This window comes from Oncorhynchus tshawytscha, unplaced genomic scaffold (assembly GCF_018296145.1).
Source record: "Oncorhynchus tshawytscha isolate Ot180627B unplaced genomic scaffold, Otsh_v2.0 Un_contig_766_pilon_pilon, whole genome shotgun sequence".
Taxonomy (NCBI): Eukaryota; Metazoa; Chordata; class Actinopteri; order Salmoniformes; family Salmonidae; genus Oncorhynchus; species Oncorhynchus tshawytscha.
In genome coordinates, this window is record NW_024609833.1 from 2045271 (window position 1) to 2065255 (window position 19985).

Genomic DNA, 19985 nt, shown 5'->3' on the forward strand with positions numbered 1-19985 from the left:
GTGTATGTGACGAATAAAATTTGATTTGGGATTGGGCTACACACAATCCACAGCTAGGCTATTTAAAATATAAATATATAATATATATATATATATATATATATATATATATATATATATATATATATATATATAAAAAAAAGCTATTGATCCTATGTGGCTAAATTATAGGCATACTCCTGGTGTAGTCTTCCAAATGTTTTAATTTATTTCTTAACAAACAGCAGGAATAACTTCAACCAATATATTTAACTGTATCATCCGGGGTGCTGTGGCACCGCCAGCACCCTTCCCGTACCTATGATTTTATATGGAAATAAATGACGAAGTGCAATGCTGGCGTAATGAGAGTTGCAGGCTCATGTCTATCAGAGCAGAGTGAGATTATAGAAAATGAATATCATTCTAGTTCTAAGAGATACAGGCACGCTTCTCTCTCAGACCAACGCCTGGCCATTGCTGTGGTGCATGGTTAAAATATTGCTCAAACCATAAATCCAGGCAGGCCCAACTCTATTCAATTCTTAGAATATCAGCCACGTTCACGTTACGTTTTTTAGGGGGCAGGATAATTTCAGAGATAACTTTAATTAACTCTGCTTTTATTAGAATTTACCATATTGTTAACACTTCACAATGACGTTCCATTTGTAATAGGTTTATAAAGGGGTTAAAATTACATTGATGATTATTTAATCATTTGCAAATGTATTATTATAAACCATTAAAACAGTTATCGCATTGGTCAAAATAGTGCAATAACTGGTCAGTATTTGCCAAATAGTGAGCCAATATTTACCTTGTTATTAACCACTTATTAATGCACTTAAACACTTGTAAGATTAAGGATACCTCCAACTGTGCTCAATTGTGCAACTATTGAACATAAGGTTGCATGATGATACATAAGGGTTCAATATTACACGCATTTGTAGGTGCATTTATAAATGGTCAATATTTGGAGGTAAATAGTGGCTTGCTATTTGGTAAGCACTGACTGGAAATCAAACTATTTTGACCTATTTGTTATAACATTTATTAAAAGGTTTTTGTAAGTCCTTTATAAATGGAACCTTATCGTAAAGTGTTACCAGAATAGGTACATTGCAAACGGTGAAAAAATGTCTCATGCCAAGAGAGGTACTGGATCCTGGCAAATGGTTGCGGAATGAAACAGTCCAAAACTCAGAGGTGCCGAATCGAATTAAGCACTGTTTATACTATATTATCATTAGTTCACATTCAATAGAGGCAGTCTATGGTAAGTTAACTCATGCAAAACATGAGCATATGCCATGAAAAGCAAGAAAAATACTAATACCCATCACATTTACATAACTGTGTAGGTTATTTTTATTGGTCTCATGTTAACCCTATTTCAGAGTGAAAACACTAGCTTTGGCATATCAGAGGTGACCAAAGTAAGAGGAATGTGAGTGACCTAACCCCATACTAATGCAGAAGAGGACTTTTATGCTCCCTACAAAAACCCTTCCTGACCTGGCCAACTTACTTATTCACTACTTCAGCTCTGTTACAATCACAGAGCAAGAACAATTGCACCACAAACCTAATTATAATTCACTTCACATTGTTCACTAAATATAATAACTAGTCGGTCACTTTATGTTATGTGACGGCTGTCATATTTGACCTGTGTACTGGCCCAAAAAAAAGTGTTGTAAAAATGCTTAGTAGGTCAAACTATAACAGTACAGTGCAGTAATTTTAGGTAATAGCAAGAAAAACAGTGTTTTCTTGTTTACAGAAGAGTGATGCAAATATGAAATCAAGACAGGGGAAGAACATTTTTGCAAAACCTTCAGAATAACCTTTCACCCAGAGTCCTGTTACATATTAGTAGCGGTTGCAATAACAAATATGTTTCTGTTTAAACATTCTCTTCAATTTAGAACACAGTAGAGAAAGAAGATATGAGAGGGGGAGAAAAAGAAGAAAAATATCGGGAGTCCCTCCCAAGGCCAAGTTGCGGTACTCACTAGAAATCAGTGCAGTCAGATTACTCTGGTTTGCATCCCCGCAAATGCATCCAGTTAGCCAGCTCTCATCTGCTTCTGCTCCCCCTGAATCTACAGGAGGCTCCCGGGGGAAGACGTTGCATTTCCTGACTCCCTCCCTCACGGTTAGGTCCAACCCCCCAGCTCTACAGGCTCAGGGGCTGAAGTTTCCCCTTCTTTAGGACTTCAAGCTTTAGTCCCCACACCCTGAGCACGCCTCCTAACCCCCTTCCCTCATCTACTCCACTCTCTCGCTTCGAATCAACACAGGAAGCCACCCTGTTGACCAATCAACATGCATGGATAGGCTATGACAATGCCCCTGGCATGTGGTGGAAGTGAGGCAAGTTCTCTTTCCCTGCCCTCTATGGTGATTCCCCAGAGAACTCTCCGACTTCTTTTAAAGGCACAGCTACCCCTTTCTTCACTTGTTGCTTCCATGGAATAATTCCCATAGGTTAAAAATAATGAATAATTCTGAGAGGTCCATCAAGTTAAGCTTTGACACATGCAGGTGCAATGGAAATATAGCAATGTGCACTTCTTTGATTGTGGCCGAGGTTGCACAAATTAAATGTTACTTTTTATGGATTTAGATTACATGTGCATCTTCATGCATGTTGAAAACGGTTCAAAATGTTTTGACAAGAGAAATAAGAACACATATGGAGAATATCTTCTGGAAATGTATGATTAAAGTCCACGACCAGGAGGGGCAGATAAAACAAACAAAAAGAGTGGCTACGCAACCTGTGTCCTAAATAGAAAATTGTTAGCAGACATTAGTTGTTCTGGACATTTCTGACAAGTTCAAAATAGCTATCTAAGGTATGCAATGAAAAACATGAGGAACCAATATGGAACTACCCAATTTCGAAATTGCACCTTGTACTATTACAACTTTCAAAAGTAAGTTAAAGCAGGACCACTGTTGTGCCCACCCTGCCGACCCCTGGTGGAACAGGGTGACACCAGTGAGAGCATCTTGACTGGTTGCATCACCATCTGACCGCAAAGCGATACTGAGGGTAGTGCATACGGCCCAGGCGGTGTCAGAGGAAGGCCCATCCAAGTCATACACCGTTCTCTCTGCTACCGCAAGCAGTACCGATGCACAAAGTTTGGTTAGCAATAAGACTGCTAATTAGTTAACCAATAGCTACCCGGAATATCTGCATTGACCCTTTTTGCAGTAATCTCTTTTGACTCATCACATACGCTGCTGTTACTGTTTATTATCTATCCCGTTGCCCAGTCACTTCATCCCTACCTATATGTACAGTGGGGAGAACAAGTATTTGATACACTGCAGATTTAGCATGTTTTCCTACTTACAAAGCATGTAGAGGTCTGTAATTTTTATCATAAGTACATTTCAACTGTGAGAGACGGAATCTAAAACAAAAATCCAGAAAATCACATTGTATGATTTTTAAGTAATTAATTTGCATTTTATTGCATGACATAAGTATTATATACATCAGAAAAGCAGAACTTAATATTTGGTACAGAAACCTTTGTTTGCAATTACAGAGATCATACGTTTCTTGTAGTTCTTGACCAGGTTTGCACACACTGCAGCAGGGATTTTGGCCCACTCCTCCGTACAGACCTTCTCCAGATCCTTCAGGTTTCGAGGCTGTCGCTGGGCAATACGGACTTTCAGCTCCCTCCAAAGATTTTCTATTGGGTTCAGGTCTGGAGACTGGCTAGGCCACTCCAGGACCTTAAGATGTTTCTTACGGAGCCACTCCTTAGTTGCCCTGGCTGTGTGTTTCGGGTCGTTGTCATGCTGGAAGATCCAGCCACGACCCATCTTCAATGCTCTTACTGAGGGAAGGAGGTTGTTGGCCAAGGTCTCGCGATACATGGCCCCATCCATCCTCCCCTCAATACGGTGCAGTCGTCCTGTCCCCTTTGCAGAAAAGCATCCCCAAAGAATGATGTTTCCACCTCCATGCTTCACGGTTGGGATGGTGTTCTTGGGGTTGTACTCATCCTTCTTCTCCCTCCAAACACGGCGAGTGGAGTTTAGACCAAAAAGCTCTATTTTTGTCTCATCAGACCACATGACCTTCTCCCATTCCTCCTCTGGATCATCCAGATGGTCATTGGCAAACTTCAGATGGGCCTGGACATGCGCTGGCTTGAGCAGGGGGACCTTGCGTGCACTGCAGGATTTTAATCCATGACGGCGTAGCGTGTTACTAATGGTTTTCTTTGAGACTGTGGTCCCAGCTCTCTTCAGGTCATTGACCAGGTCCTGCCGTGTAGTTCTGGGCTGATCCCTCACCTTCCTCATGATCATTGATGCCCCACAGGGTGAGATCTTGCATGGAGCCCCAGACCGAGGGGGATTGACCGTCATCTTGAACTTCTTCCATTTTCTAATAATTGCGCCAACAGTTGTTGCCTTCTCACAATGCTTGCCTATTGTCCTGTAGCCCATCCCAGCCTTGTGCAGGTCTACAATTTTATCCCTGATGTCCTTACACAGCTCTCTGGTCTTGGCCATTGTGGAGAGGTTGGAGTCTGTTTGATTGAGTGTGTGGACAGGTGTCTTTTATACACGTAACGAGTTCAAACAGGTGGAGTTAATACAGATAATGAGTGGAGAACAGGAGGGATTCTTAAAGAAAAACGAACAGGTCTGTGAGAGACGGAATTCTTACTGGTTGGTAGGTGAACAAATACTTATGTCATTACTGACCTCTATATGCTTGGTAAGTAGGAAAACCTGCAAAATCAGCAGTGTATCAAATACTTGTTCTCCCAACTGTACATATCTACCTCAACTACCTCGTACCCCTGCACATCGACCCTGTATATTGAAGTGCTGCATCAATTCCAACTGAAGGGAATAGCTTAGGAAAGTGCGAAGACAATGTATGCAACTGAAGAGACTAGATTAGGAAAGTTCTAAAATGGTGTATCCTGTGAATTTGCCATATTCAGTATGAATAAACACTTGCTAAAGTTACAGAATACAGTGTATCCAACTGTAGGGATTCGTTCAGAAAAGTACTAAAACAGTATATGCAACTGAAGGGACTAGTTTAAAAAGGTTCTAAAGTGGTGTATCCTGCAAGTTTGGTGTATTCAATATGTAATAAGTTGCTCTGCAGTGTGTCAGTGGTGCGGGATGTGTAAAGTGATGCTGATAGCTAGCTCTGGTCCAGGCCGTTAGTGGAGGAAGGCACACTAACGACCTGGATCAGAGCTAGTAGCTAGCTATCTAAAGTACTAACATGCTGGGGGTCCCTGGGGGCCCTAGGGTCCAGTGTGTGGAGTAGGTCCTGGAGGTGGCCCAGCTCTCCCTGGGTTCGGTTCATTTCCCCGCTCTGTATCTCCAGCTGGCCCTCCAGAGCCTCCGCCTCATCTCTCAGCTGCCTCACTTGCTGGAACCTCCAGTGGAGCTTCTGCCTTAGTTGCTCTTTCTCTGCCTCGGACACCTAGATGAAGGATGGAGAGAAGAGGCTTTTAGAAGTGTCCGGGGTGGATTAGGCTAGTTGATGTGGAACAGTGCTGTTATTGTAGCATGGTCGCAGATCTGTTTGTGCAATCATGTCAACTCTTTGGCATGACAATAAGTGACAAGGAGTGATGAGGAGTTGACATAATAGGACAAACAGATCTGGGACTACTGTATACTGTTATTACACTATTAGAAAAAAATGTTTTGGATAGTGCCAAGCCAATCTACACGGTCACCGACATAACCGGTGGGGGGGGATATCAGCGCATATCAGACTCAAAAGAAACACGTGGCTTTTCCCTGAAACTACACTGATACCATTACACTTCCTTATTATCAGTAGCATTTTATTATTAAAGTTATTACTATGAATATTAGACTAGTATACAAATTAAGAAATGTCAAATTGGAGAGGAATTCCTAAAAATAAAAATAAATACAGATTGACGGACTAACCCATTCACACCTAGTCTGATGCGTTTTTCCCTCCACTTTTCCGAATAATTCTCATAACGTCACCAATGCTGCGGAGTCATTCTCTGTGGCAATATGTTGTCCAAAGTGTCTTGAGAGGACTCTGTAATGAGTTGCATCCCATTTAATAAAAGAGGTAACACAAAACTGGCACCTGTCATCATTCCGCACATGCTGACCCTGCATGTGATTAAAGAGATGAAGTCCAGACAGGCTAGGCCTATTTGAGGAAACTTTCTGAATGGACATAGATAAATTTGTCAATTTATACATGCACCCACCTAAAAGGACACATCAATCAAAGGCACCTGCAGCATATCTCACTTTGACACATAAGCAAATCACATTTGTCCTTTCCCAAAAACGTATGAACAAAAACTTGCCTTAGGTTCAAATTATTTCTGTAGGATATCAAAAAAAGAGTCTACATCATAGAATAATGCTAAATCAATGTAGCCTATCATATAAATTGACAAGGAAAGTTTTAAGGGGATATAGAGACCATAGCCTGAGCGATATGTAGCCTAGTTCTGGTGTGATGTGATCACAATGGCTAAATTCCTACTTTGCTGCACTGCAAATGTAAAAAAAAAAAAAAAAAAAAAAAACAGGCAGAGAGAAATGTATTAATTAATTCACACAGCAAACCCACAGACCTGTCAGTGGCAGTGCAGATAATAATTTCTATTAGTAAACATATTATTTTCCCATGCGAAAAGACGCAAATATTAAACCAGTTTGGCATAAATAATTGATGGATTGTGGCAGGCTGATATTTCGCAATTGGCGTGACTGGTGTCATAAACAAAACATGTGTTCGTATTCATTTTTTTCTTCCTAATTATTCAGATGAAAATAACGGACTTGAAGAGAAAGGGCCTTTACTGAAAATAGTCCTTTTACAAGATTAAATCATGACAGGAGCATTTGATTCCTATTAATGGCTACTTTAGCTAACTTTCTGAATAGACATATAGGCCTATAGAGAAGAGAATCAGCGAACTCGCACATGCACACACCAATAAAAGGACCTGTCAATCAAAGCCAACAGCATACTATATTGTCAGACACAAGAGCAAATGTTATTGCTTTCCTTAAAATGTATTTTAAAAATCTAGGCCTACTTTAGGCTTTCCAAAAGTAAGCTATAAGATAATGAATTGACAAGGAAAGCATGAAGGGGAGAGAGACAGCTATGCTATAGTATGAAAATGAAATTGACAGAAACAAATATACGCAACATTTCCATAGCCTATTTATCAGCGTTGATTAATCTATAAATTAAGAAAAGATTCTGTATCTAATTATAGCATGACAGGTTGGATAGGATTGGCGCATTGTCCATTTGACACAACATTAGCTTATTATAGACCTCAGAGCCAGAACAAACTTGTCGACTGCTATTGAATAATTAATGAATAGTCAGACACATCCAATCGGTTTTAAAAGAAGAGCGATTTATTTATTTACTAGCAAGTAATGACAACTTACTTTGTACAGTCGTGGCCAAAAGTTTTGAGAATGACAAATGTTAATTTTCACAAAGTCTGCTGCCTCAGTTTGTATTATGGCAATTTGCATATACTCCAGAATGTTATGAGGAGTGATCAGATGAATTGCAAATAATTGCAAAGTCCCTTTTTGCCATGCAAATTAAGTGAATCCCCAAAAAACATGTCCACTGCATTTCAGCCCTGCCACAAAAGGACCAGCTGACATCGTGTCAGTGATTCTCTCGTTAACACAGGTGTGCGTGTTGACAAGGACAAGGCTGGAGATTACACTGTCATGCTGATTGAGCTCAAATAACAGACTGGAAGCTTCAAAAGGAGGGTGGTGCTTGGAATCATTGTTCTTCCTCTGTCAACCATGGTTACCTAAAAGGAAACATGTGCCCGTCATCATTGCTTTGCACAATAAGGGCTTCACAGGCAATGATATTGCTGCCATTAAGATTGCACCTACATCAACCATTTATTGGATCATCAAGAACTTCAAGGAGAGCGGTTCAATTGTTGTGAAGAAGGCTTCAGAGCACCAAAGAAAGTCCAGCAAGTGCCAGGACCATCTCCTAAAGTTGATTCAGCTGCGGGATTGTGGCAACACCAGTACAGAGCTTGATCAGGAACGGCAGCAGGCAGGTGTGAGTGAATCTGCACGCACAGTGAAGCAAAGACTTTTGGAGGATGGCCAGGTGTCAAGAAGGGCAGCAAAGAAGCCACTTCTCTCCAGGAAAAACATCAGGGACAGACTGATATTCTGCATAAGGTTAAGGGATTGGACTGCTGAGGACTGGGGTAAAGTCATTTTCTCTGATGAATCCCCTTTCCAATTGTTTGGGGCATCTGGAAAAAAGCTTGTCCGGAGAAGACAAGGTGAGCGCTACCATCATTCCTGTGTCATGCCAACAGTAAAGCATCCTGAGACCATTCATGTGTGGGGTTGCTTCTCAGCTAAGAGAGTGGGCTCACTCACAATTGTGCCTAAGAACACAGCCATGAATAAAGAATGGTATCAACACATCCTTCGAGAGCAACTTCTCCCAACCATCCAGGAACAGTTTGGTGACGAACAATGCCTTTTCCAGCATGATGGAGCACCTTGCCATAAGGCAAAAGTGATAACTAAGTGGCTCTGGGAACAAAACATCGATATTTTGGGTCCATGGCCAGGAAACTCCCCAGACCTTAATCCCATTGAGAACTTGTGGTCAATCCTCAAGAGGCAGGTGGACAAACAAAAACCCACGAATTCTGACAAACTCCAAGCATTGATTATGCAAGAATGGGCTGCCATCAGTCAGGATGTGGCCCAGAAGTTAATTGACAGCATGCCAGGAAGGATTGCAGAGGTCTTGAAAAAGAAGGGTCAACACTGCAAACACTTATGAAATGCTTGTAATTATACTTCAGTATTCCATAGTAACATCTGACAAAAATATCTAAAGACACTGAAGCAGCAAACTTTGTGGAAATTAATATTGTGTCATTCTCAAAACTTTGCCACAACTGTATAAGAAAGTCCACACAAAGATATTTTTTTTACTGAAGTGCCATAGCCTATAGGCTAGCGCTTCTACACCCCCACACGTCTAGCGGATTAGCTGCTCGAGTATCAAACGACAGTTGGAAAGAGGAGGAGATGTAGACAAGTAATTGTTTTGCTAATTTAGTCTATAATTATTAGTAAACACTCCTGCTATTAGGTAAAGTTTATCTACATGAAATCAATGTTGCTCATGAAGATAAATTTGCTTTCAGTCTTGGGGGTATGGTTCGATGTGGCAGGCAGTGATGTTTGTCCCTCATGAGACACCATAGGAACAATGCTAGTGTCACTTCCTTAAACTATTTTGAATGAATCTAAGATAAGTCATTACAGATTTCTTGAGTTGACATTTTTGCCAAATTTTAAAATCAAGCCAAGGAGTTCGGTGCAGGATTTCTCAAATTAAAAAAAATGTGCGACCTGTTGTCTTAAGTAAACAAAGTCCGATCCGCTGCAGGGAAGGACTCACTGTCTCTGTGTTCTGCGGTAGCATTGGATAGAGTGCAAACCACCACAGCTGAGTATCCTATGTTACTAGGCAAGTGAGCATTGTCAAAATCAAAACCCAACCCTCAAGTAAGTCATGACGAACTCACTTACAAAACTCAGTTTTGGACCAGACTGACTTTATGACCAAAATTATTTACATATAATTTATTTACATATAATTTGTAGTCAATTTTGACACTACAATAAATGTTTCTGACTAATATCAATGCCACATTGGCTGTTTCCTATCAGATAAATTGTTTATTACCTTCAGTTGTGCTTAAAGATAAAAGTATACTTTTTTTAACCCCCTTTTCTCCTCAATTTTGTGGTATCCAATTGGTAGTTAGTCTTGTCCCATCGCTGCAAAACTTGGGAGAGGCGAAGGTCGAGAGCAGTGTGTCCTCTGAAACACAACTCAGCCAAGCTGCACTGCTTGACACAATGCCCACTTAACCCGGAAGTCAGCTGCACCAATGTGTCGGAGGAAACCCCGTACACCTGGCGACAGTGTCAGCGTGCATTGTGCCCTGCCCGCCACAGGAGTCGCTAGTGCGCGATGGGACAAGAATATCCCTGCCGGCCAAACCCTACCCTAACCCGGACGACACTGGCCGGCTGAGACAGAGCCTGGACTCGAACCAGGATCTCTAGTGGTAAGTAGCACTGCAATGCACTCGGGAGGCACTTGTCCCTAATTTTAAGGACAAGCCCGTTACGTAAACTGAACGTAATCTAAGTAATCTCCAAAAGTAATTATTTATCACAAGAGGACTATAAACAATAACTAGTAATGCTGCATACTCCAAGAAAGGTTCAAACTCATCTTTCTGGTAAATAGTTACAAATTGCTGAGGTGTAGTCACTTTTGAGGACACAAGCTCAGCAAACAGTACAAATATGATAAAAATATGAAATATTTTGTGACATATTTCCTATTCAACAAAACTATGAAGGCTTGAAATGACATATGCTTTCTCAATATAGTACAATCAAATTATAACCACTAACTAAGATTTCACCTTCCTTATAACTGTAAAATACATATTTGTATGTTTAGTGTTAAGAGAAAATGTGCATATTTTCTAATGGTCTCTTGATCAAAACATCAGCCCCCACCACTGTGAACGTCACACGTTCGGCTTCCTGAACTCATTAGGAACTCGCTTTTCATATCCTATTAATCTATAACAACCCAGGTGTTTTTGTTTAAAATCTGTGAATTATTTTAGATTAATGGCAATAAATCAATCTCTGAATGTGCTATAGAGATCATCTCCTGTTGCGCTGCAGTGTAAGGATTACAGGCACGTGCTTTGTCAAATTAATTTCAGTTTTCCCATCATACTGTAATTCACATAGGCGCAAAAACTATACTACTGTGTGCAATGCAAGCCATTTCGATCTACAGTGACCACAGATCAATTTATAAGCGAAGATTAAGGTCAGAAGAGTACCAGAATCATGCAGGTCCTCTAAACTGGGGCCTTTACATCATTAATATAAAAAAAAAGTAACATTGAACATCTAATTGTCAAATCATAGTGCAACATGTGAGCTGGTTCTACTCATTCAATTTCCCCTTCCTGTTGCACACAACAAGCTTCCATACCCCCTGTCAAGGGGATTTATGGCTGATTTGAGATGTAATCATCAACCCTGTCACTTTATTTGGCATGTATAGTGATTTTTTGAAAAGGAAAACCATTTTTTTATTAAGTTGAACATGTGCTCTTCAAATTAGGTAAAAAATTTGGTAAAAAATGTTTTAATAAAATTCAAAGTTACACTACCAAAAAGGGACAAATTTGATGGAATGACCAAGTGCATTCATTTTGACAAAAATACTGCACTATATAGGAAATAGGGTGCCATTTGGGACACAGACAATAGGAGAGCCGAGCTTCGCCGGTGTCTCACCTGTTTCTGGGAGAGTGTCTCCTGCAGCTGGCGAAGCTCTCCACCGGCCCTGAGGACCTGCTGCTCTGCCTCCTCGATCTCCCTGTGCAACTGCTGCAGACGCTCCTCGGCTGGGGACACAGTCACACAAACAAGAACTCACCTAACTACACCTCACCTAACACTCACGTCAGTCAGCAACAGTCAGAGGAACAACCATGTAGTTCACTTCACATCCAATAGGCAGGGTGATGCAGACAATAGAAAAATCTTGTGTTACCATATCAGCTTCCACTCCTTCAATTCGAACCTTAGGAAAAAAAACTTAACTGACCCAAGATCAGCATCTAGTAGGACGAACTTTACCATACACCCTCTTCTGTACCTTTAGTCTGTTCTTGGCTGCAGTCTCTGGAGCTGATCTTGGCCACATCTTGCCTGGGGTTGTCTGTCTCTATGTGGCCTGCAGTTGGCATCTGATGACTCTGGATGCCATCTGAGACCACTGCGTTCCTTTTGTGCCGTGCCTTTCCAATGTAAGGGCTTTCCTCCAGCAAGCTCTCTGCCTCCAACTCCTGGTGAGAGAGAGGGGAAATTAATCACAAATTCATGCAGATTCCAAGGGTGCATCCAAAATGGCATCTTATTTCCTGAGTGTACACCTTCCTAATCTTGAAATGCACCCCCTGTGGCCTTAATTTGTCTGTGCATGGACTCAAAAGCATTCCACAGGGATGCTGACCCATGTTGACTCCAATGCTTCCCACAGTTGTGTCAAGTTGGCTGATGTCCATTGGGTAATGGAACATTCTTGATACACACGGGGAACTACTGAGCGTGAAACAAACCGGTGCGCCTGGCACCTACTACCATACCCTGTTCAAAGGCACTTTAATCCATTGTCTTGCCCATTCACCCTCTGAAAGGCACACATCCATGTCTCAAGGCTTAAAAATATTTTTTAAACCAGTCTCCTACCCTTCATCTACACTGATAAAGTTGGATTTAAAAAGTGACATCAATAAAGTTAATCCAGCTTTCACCTGGTCAGTCTAGGTCATGGAAAGAGGTGTCCTTAATGTTTTGTACACTCAGTGTATAGTTCACTACTTCTGACCAGAAGTATTGCACTGTATAGGGTATAGGGTGCCATTGTCGGCAGACCCTAAGGCAACAACTGAATGGAGAGATGGGTCTGGATGGATGCACTCACATGGTCTGGGTAATAGGGATATGGTTCAAACTTGGCATCGATCTTCTGAAAGGCTAACTCCTGCTCCAGCTCATACTGCTTCTGGCATGCGCGTGTCAGCTCCACCGTTTTCTGTTTCAGCTGTCAATACAGCCATGCAGTATAGAGATTATACAGAGATATCACAAACACATTGAAGAAAAGAATCATACACTCACTGCAAGTTAGAATGGAATGTATGGCAATATTTTGGACTCTCCGAAAAATATAGCTCATCTTTATGGTGGTCAATCCCATGTAAATCACTGCTCAGTATAATAGTCTATCTAAATGCAGCTGCTATCTACCTACATTTACTTTGTCACAATAAAATACAAACGTGCAAAATTACCTGTATATTATACTAGCTTTGACCATATAAAGTCAAAACAAGAAAAAGCAGGCAGCATCTATCATCATCATCTTTACATTTAATCTGAAACACGAGGTAAACAAACAAAAACAACAAAATGCTAGCAAACATAAGAGTGCTCTGCGAGTGAGAACCTGAATGGACAGAAGAGTCATCGACATTTAAGCAAGGGCATGGGTCAGCAGTGGGCATTGGGTTCACATGAATTTGTGTGTCTTCAGAGTACCTGACAAATAGCATCCAGTAGAGGAGCAGGCAATGAAGGAGGCTGAAGAGACCGATGCAGTGGGAAAACAAACAGAAAATTCATGCAAAGAGCAAATGGATGAAGACATGATCATGGCCTGTATTCATAAAGAGTAGATGTACTGATCTAAGATTAGTGTTGCCTATTATATTATAATGAATACGAGTTACTAGAGAATGAGGCCCTGGCATTTGAAAAGGTTAAGTGTTTTGTTTGTTTGACGCAACCTGGGTGCATGACTTGTGAAACCAAGTCATAAAAGGCCATTAAGAAATCATGTGAACAATGAGCAATAAAAAAACTAAAGAATTCGCTTTCTATACACACAAACACTATACCACACCATGCAATACTACCTTCAGGAAAGGATCAACTAGAGGCCGGGAAAATAGCTATGGGCACAGAAAGATGAGAGAAAGATGAAGAGGAAGGCACGAAGAGTTTAGAGGACACGTAAATGCATCGTTGTTCAAGGAGCTCCTTCCTATATGACAATTTGTGTGTTTGTGTGTGTGTGTCAGGATTTCCGTTAGCCGGTAATTGACGGGTTTTGTCTAATAAAATGAAAAGCCCATGAATAAAATTGTTGCCGGCCAAATTGACCAGGAGAAAAAACAAAGGTAGGCAAGCTTTCAGCACGTCACCCACCACTCTACAATGAGAGCTGGAGGCAGTACGCACTTAGTAAATTGTTTGAAACCTGAATGATTTACATCATATTATGAGGCATGTCTTACCTTGTATGAAAATCCAACCACAGAGGCAATTATTAGATATTTTGGTCAAGTGGTTAATCATAAAAATCTTAATTAAAAGGCTAAAAATATAAAACAAAAAATGTAACTAATGTGAGAGCACCAGCCTCTGCCATACGAACACTGATACACTGTGATCATTGGCGGCTATATAGTGCATTCGGAAATTATTATTTTTCCACATTTTGCTACGTTAAAGGATAATTCTCAAATTGATTAAAACGTTTTTTCCCCCTCATCAATCTACACACAATACCCCATAACGACAATGCAAAAAACAAGTTAGTACATTTTTCAAAATTTATAAAAATAACAAAAACTGAAATATCACATTTACATAAGTATTCAAACCCTTTACTCAGTACTTTGTTGAAGCACCTTTGGCAGCGATTACAGCCTCACGTCTTCTTGGGTACGACGCTACAAGCTTGGCACTCCTGTATTTGGAGAGTTTCTCCAATTCTTATCTGCAGATCCTCTTAAGCTCTGTCAAGTTGAATAGGGAGTGTCACTGCACAGATATTTTCAAGTCTTTCCAGAGATGTTCGATTTGGTACAAGTCCGGGCTCTGGCTATCCTGAGGCCACTTCTGTGTTTTCTTGGCTGTGTGTATAGGGTCATTGTCCTTTTTGAAGGTGAACCTTTGCCCCAGTCGGAGCAGGTTTTCATCAAGGATCTCTCTGCACTTTGCTCCGTTCATCTTTACCTCAATCCTGACTTGTCTCCCGGTCCCTGCCACTGAAAAACATCCCACAGCATGATGCTGCCACCACCATGCTACACCGTAGAGATGGTGCCAGGTTAATTCCTGACATGACGCTTGGCATTCAGGCCAAAGATTTCAATCTTGGTTTCAGAGAATCTTGTTTCTCATGGTCAGGTGCCTTTTGGCAAACTTCAAGTGGGCCGCCATGTGCCTTTTACTGAGGAGTGGCTGCCGTCTGGCCACTCTACCATAAAGGCTTGATTGGTGGAGTGCTGCAGAGATGGTTGTCCTTCTGGAAGGTTCTCCCATCTCCACAGAGGAAGTATGGAGCTCTGTCAGAGTGACCATCAGGTTCTTGGTCACCTCCCTGACCAAGACCCTTGTCCCCCGATTGCTCAGTTTGGCCGCGTGGCCAGCTCTAGGAACAGTCTTGGTGGTTTCAAACTTATTCCATTTAAGAATGATGGCCACTGTGTTCTTGGGGACCTTCAATGCTGCAGATTTTTTTATTGGTACCCTTCCCCAGATCTGTGCTTCGACAAAATCCTGTCTCGGAGCTCTACGGACAATTCCTTCGACCTCATGTCTTGGTTTTTGCTCTGACATGCACTGTCAACTGTGGGACCTTATAAAGACAGGTGTGTGCCTTTCCAAATCATGTCCAAACAATTGAATTTACCACAGGCGGACTTATGTAAATAAGGTATGTTTTTAATTTTTAATACATTTGCAAACATTTCTAAAAACCTGTCTCCCTTTGTCATTATGGGGTATTGTATGTAAATTGATGAGGGGGAAAAATGATTTAATACATTTTAGAATAAGGCTGTAATGAAACAAATTGGAAATGTGGAAATGTTATGCTCTTAGTACTGTAGCCTACTCCCGATCGTCATGTTGTACAGCGCCATATTTTCATAAAGGAAACCCTGATGGTGTTGTTTTTCTTAAGACTACAATATTAATCTAATTAATTAAAATTTTCTTAAAATCAATCCCATATACTATGTTCTTAAAAATATATATTTAAAATTCTCTAGTACAGCCAATATTGAAAGCTATCAAATGCTTCTCAAGGATGCCATTTGGTTGTCTAACTAGCATTAATGGTAACAATGGCTGACAATTAAATAACCTGCCATAGAATTCTGCGGCAGCCCGTAAGGTGTGCTGCAGTATTACACAACTTTTACAGGAAGAACCACTGTATATTAGTAACCCATCCTAGTTCTTGCATCTTTAGATTCACCAAGTTTCTACCAAAAATGTTCATCTCTGTCATATACTGCTCGCACCAGGTGCATTGTTTAGAATGGTGTTTTCCCGCTAATTGTATTTGTTTGCAAATGTTTAAAAATGATGTTTTATCGGATGCCTCATTACAGTAGCTGCTTAGCATGTTATGATGAATTGCCATAATCAAAATGCGATCTGTCATTCTGAGCCCCGTGGGTGGCTGCCCTATTGAGACACACCCAACGCATATCGGTCCGGTAAATTTCTCAAATGGCCGGTAAATTAAAATCTTACCAGTCACATTGTCCGGCACCACATTTTCCTAACGGAAACCCTGGCGTGTGTGTGTGTGTGTGTGTGTCTCTTTCTCTCTGTCTGTGTTTGAGTGAGTGCATGCATGCTGAGATAAATGCCCACCAGCTCTGTCTTGGTGTCCAGCTCCTGCTTCTGCTGGGCCTGGCAGTGCTGTTGCTGCAGGCTCTTTAGCTGCAGTTGGTCAATGAGTTCCTCCTGCTGCTCAAGCTCCTCCACTGCAGCCACCTGCTCACTCTGTAGCCTCCCGATCTCTGCCACACGACACTCTAGGTCCTGCTCCAGACGCTCAATCTCCTCTGCAACCACAGCATGAAAAGAGTTGCCATTTCCACTAACAGTACCAACTAGGAAACAACCTAAGTGTGGTATATTCACTAGGAAACTAACAGAAGCAAACAGGCCAAAATTAAGAGGGACTTTTAAGGTTTGTACTAATGAATACACACCAAGTATCTAAAATATACAAAGGCTCATCTAGTAATGAGACCCTTTCATGGTTTTAAGCAGGGATTGTGCAATACTGCAATGTACCCATTTGAAAGCGCTGGGGGGCCTGCTCTCTCTCTTCCTGGCTTATAGGCTGCCCGTCCAGTGTCTCAAGTGACCTCAGGTGGAAAACCAGGAAGAGACGGTAATGGGGGAGATTGGCTATAGGGTTCTCTGCCAAGGTCAACTCTGTTAGGTTTTTCAGAGGCTTTAGTCTGGACAGCTCATGCAGCTGCAGCAACCCCGGGTATGAAGAGAAAGAAAAAATATATACATTTTATTGGTCACATACATGGTTAGCAGATGTTAATGCGAGTAGTGAAATGCTTGTTCTTCTAGTTCCAACAGTGCCCCCAACAACTACCTAATACACACAAATCTAAAGTGGTGAATGAGAATATGTACATTGAAGTATATGGAAGAGCGATAGCCGAGTGGCATAGGCAAGGTGCAGTAGATGGTATAAAATACAGTATATACATGTGATATGAGTAATGTAAGATATGTAAACAATATTAAAGTGGCATAATTTAAAGTAACTAGTGATCCATTTATTAAAGTGTCCAGTGATTGGGTCTCAATGAAGGCAGCAGCCTATGAGTTAGTGATTGCTGTTTAGCAGTCTGATGGCCTTGAGATTGAGAAACAGCTTCTATCTCTCGGTCCCAGCATTGATGCACCTGTACTGACAGATAAAGCTTGGGTGGCTGTTGTCTTTGATGAGCTTTTTGGCCTTCCTGTGACATCGGGTGCTGTAGGTGTCATGGAGGGCAGGTAGTTTGCCCCTGGTGATGCATTGGGCAGACGGCACTACACTCTGGAGAGCCTTACGGTTGAGTGCGGTGCAGTTGCCTTACCAGGCTGTGATACAGCCCAACAGGATGCTCTCGATTGTGCATCTGTAGAAGTTTGTGAGTGCTTTTGGTGACAAGCCGAATTTCTTCAGCCTCCTGAGGTTGAAGAGGCGCTGCTGCGCCTTCTTCACGATGCTGTCTGTGTGAGTGGACCAATTCAGTTTGTCTGTGATGTGTATGCCGAGGAACTTAAAACTTGCTACCCTCTCCACTACTGTTCCATCGATGTGGATAGGGGGGTGTTCCCTCTGCTGTTTCCTGAAGTCCACAATCATCTCCTTAGTTTTGTTGACGTTGAGTGTGAGGTTATTTTCCTGACACCACACTCCGAGGGCCCTCACCTCCTCCCTGTAGGCCATCAAGCCTACCACTGTTGTGTCGTCCGCAAACTTGATGATTGAGTTGGAGGCGTGCGTGGCCACGCAGTCGTGGGTGAACAGGAAGTACAGGAGAGGGCTCAGAACGCACCCTTGTGGGGCCCCAGTGTTGAGGATCAGCGGGGAGGAGATGTTGTTGCCTACCCTCACCACCTGGGGGCGGCCCGTCAGGAAGTCCAGTACCCAGTTGCACAGGGCGGGGTCGAGACCCAGGGTCTCGAGCTTGATGACGAGCTTGGAGGGTACTATGGTGTTGAATGCCGAGCTGTAGTCGATGAACAGCATTCTCACATAGGTATTCCTCTTGTCCAGATGGGTTAGGGCAGTGTGCAGTGTGGTTGAGATTGCATCGTCTGTGGACCTATTTGGGCGGTAAGCAAATTGGAGTGGGTCTAGGGTGTCAGGTAGGGTGGAGGTGATATGGTCCTTGACTAGTCTCTCAAAGCACTTCATGATGACGGAAGTGAGTGCTACGGGGCGGTAGTCGTTTAGCTCAGTTACCTTAGCTTTCTTGGGAACAGGAACAATGGTGGCCCTCTTGAAGCATGTGGGAACAGCAGACTGGTATAGGGATTGATTGAATATGTCCGTAAACACACCGGCCAGCTGGTCTGCGCATGCTCTGAGGGCGTGGCTGGGGATGCCGTATGGGCCTGCAGCCTTGCGAGGGTTAACACGTTTAAATGTCTTACTCACCTCGGCTGCAGTGAAGGAGAGACCGCATGTTTTCGTTGCAGGCCGTGTCAGTGGCACTGTATTGTCCTCAAAGAGGGCAAAAAAGTTATTTAGTCTGCCTGGGAGCAAGACATCCTGGTCCGTGACTGGGCTGGATTTCTTCCTGTAGTCCGTGATTGACTGTAGACCCTGCCACATGCCTCGTGTCTGAGCCGTTGAATTGAGATTCTACTTTGTCTCTGTACTGACGCTTAGCTTGTTTGATAGCCTTGCGGAGGGAATAGCTGCACTGTTTGTATTCGGCCATGTTACCAGACACCTTGCCCTGATTAAAAGCAGTGGTTCGTGCCTTCAGTTTCACGCGAATGCTGCCATCAATCCACGGTTTCTGGTTTGGGAATGTTTTAATCGTTGCTATGGGAACGACATCTTCAACGCACGTTCTAATGAACTCGCACACCGAATCAGCGTATTCGTCAATATTGTTATCTGACGCAATACGAAACATATCCCAGTCCACGTGATGGAAGCAGTCTTGGAGTGTGGAGTCAGCTTGGTCGGACCAGCGTTGGACAGACCTCAGCGTGGGAGCCTCTTGTTTTAGTTTCTGTCTGTAGGCAGGGATCAACAAAATGGAGTCGTGGTCAGCTTTTCCGAAAGGGGGGCGGGGCAGGGCCTTATATGCGTCGCGGAAGTTAGAGTAACAAAGATCCAAGGTCTTTCCACCCATGGTTGCGCAATCGATATGCTGATAAAATTTAGGGAGTCCTGTTTTCAGATTAGCCTTGTTAAAATCCCCAGCTACAATGAATGCAGCCTCCGGATAAATGGTTTCCAGTTTGCAAAGAGTTAAATAAAGTTCGTTCAGAGCCATCGATGTGTCTGCTTGGGGGGGATATATACGGCTGTGATTATAATCGAAGAGAATTCTCTTGGTAGATAATGCGGTCTACATTTGATTGTGAGGAATTCTAAATCAGGTGAACAGAAGGATTTGAGTTCCTGTATGTTTCTTTCATCACACCATGTCACGTTAGCCATAAGGCATACGCCCCCGCCCCTCCTCTTACCAAAAAGATGTTTGTTTCTGTCGGCGCGATGCGTGGAGAAACCCGTTGGCTGCACCGCCTCGGATAGCGTCTCTCCAGTGAGCCATGTTTCCATGAAGCAAAGAACGTTACAGTCTCTGATGTCCCTCTGGAATGCTACCCTTGCTCGGATTTAATCAAACCTTGTTGTCAAGAGACTGGACATTGGCAAGAAGAATGCTAGGGAGTGGTGCACGGTGTGCCCGTCTCCGGAGTCTGACCAGAAGACCGCCTCGTTT

General features: G+C 42.4%; 1 protein-coding gene across 1 annotated transcript in view; it reads right to left on the reverse strand.

Annotated features, from left to right (window-relative positions):
• LOC112249544 (centriolin) overlaps positions 1–19985 on the reverse strand; it is a 111888-nt gene that overhangs the window by 74307 nt on the left and 17596 nt on the right. Inside the window, exons 6-11 of the mRNA XM_042319556.1 lie at positions 16798–16984; positions 16369–16562; positions 12617–12736; positions 11789–11978; positions 11425–11534; positions 5267–5470 (exon numbers count right to left, since the gene is read on the reverse strand). Of these exons, the coding sequence (XP_042175490.1) occupies positions 5267–5470; positions 11425–11534; positions 11789–11978; positions 12617–12736; positions 16369–16562; positions 16798–16984 (1005 nt within the window). The remainder of the gene's footprint in view (positions 1–5266; positions 5471–11424; positions 11535–11788; positions 11979–12616; positions 12737–16368; positions 16563–16797; positions 16985–19985) is intronic.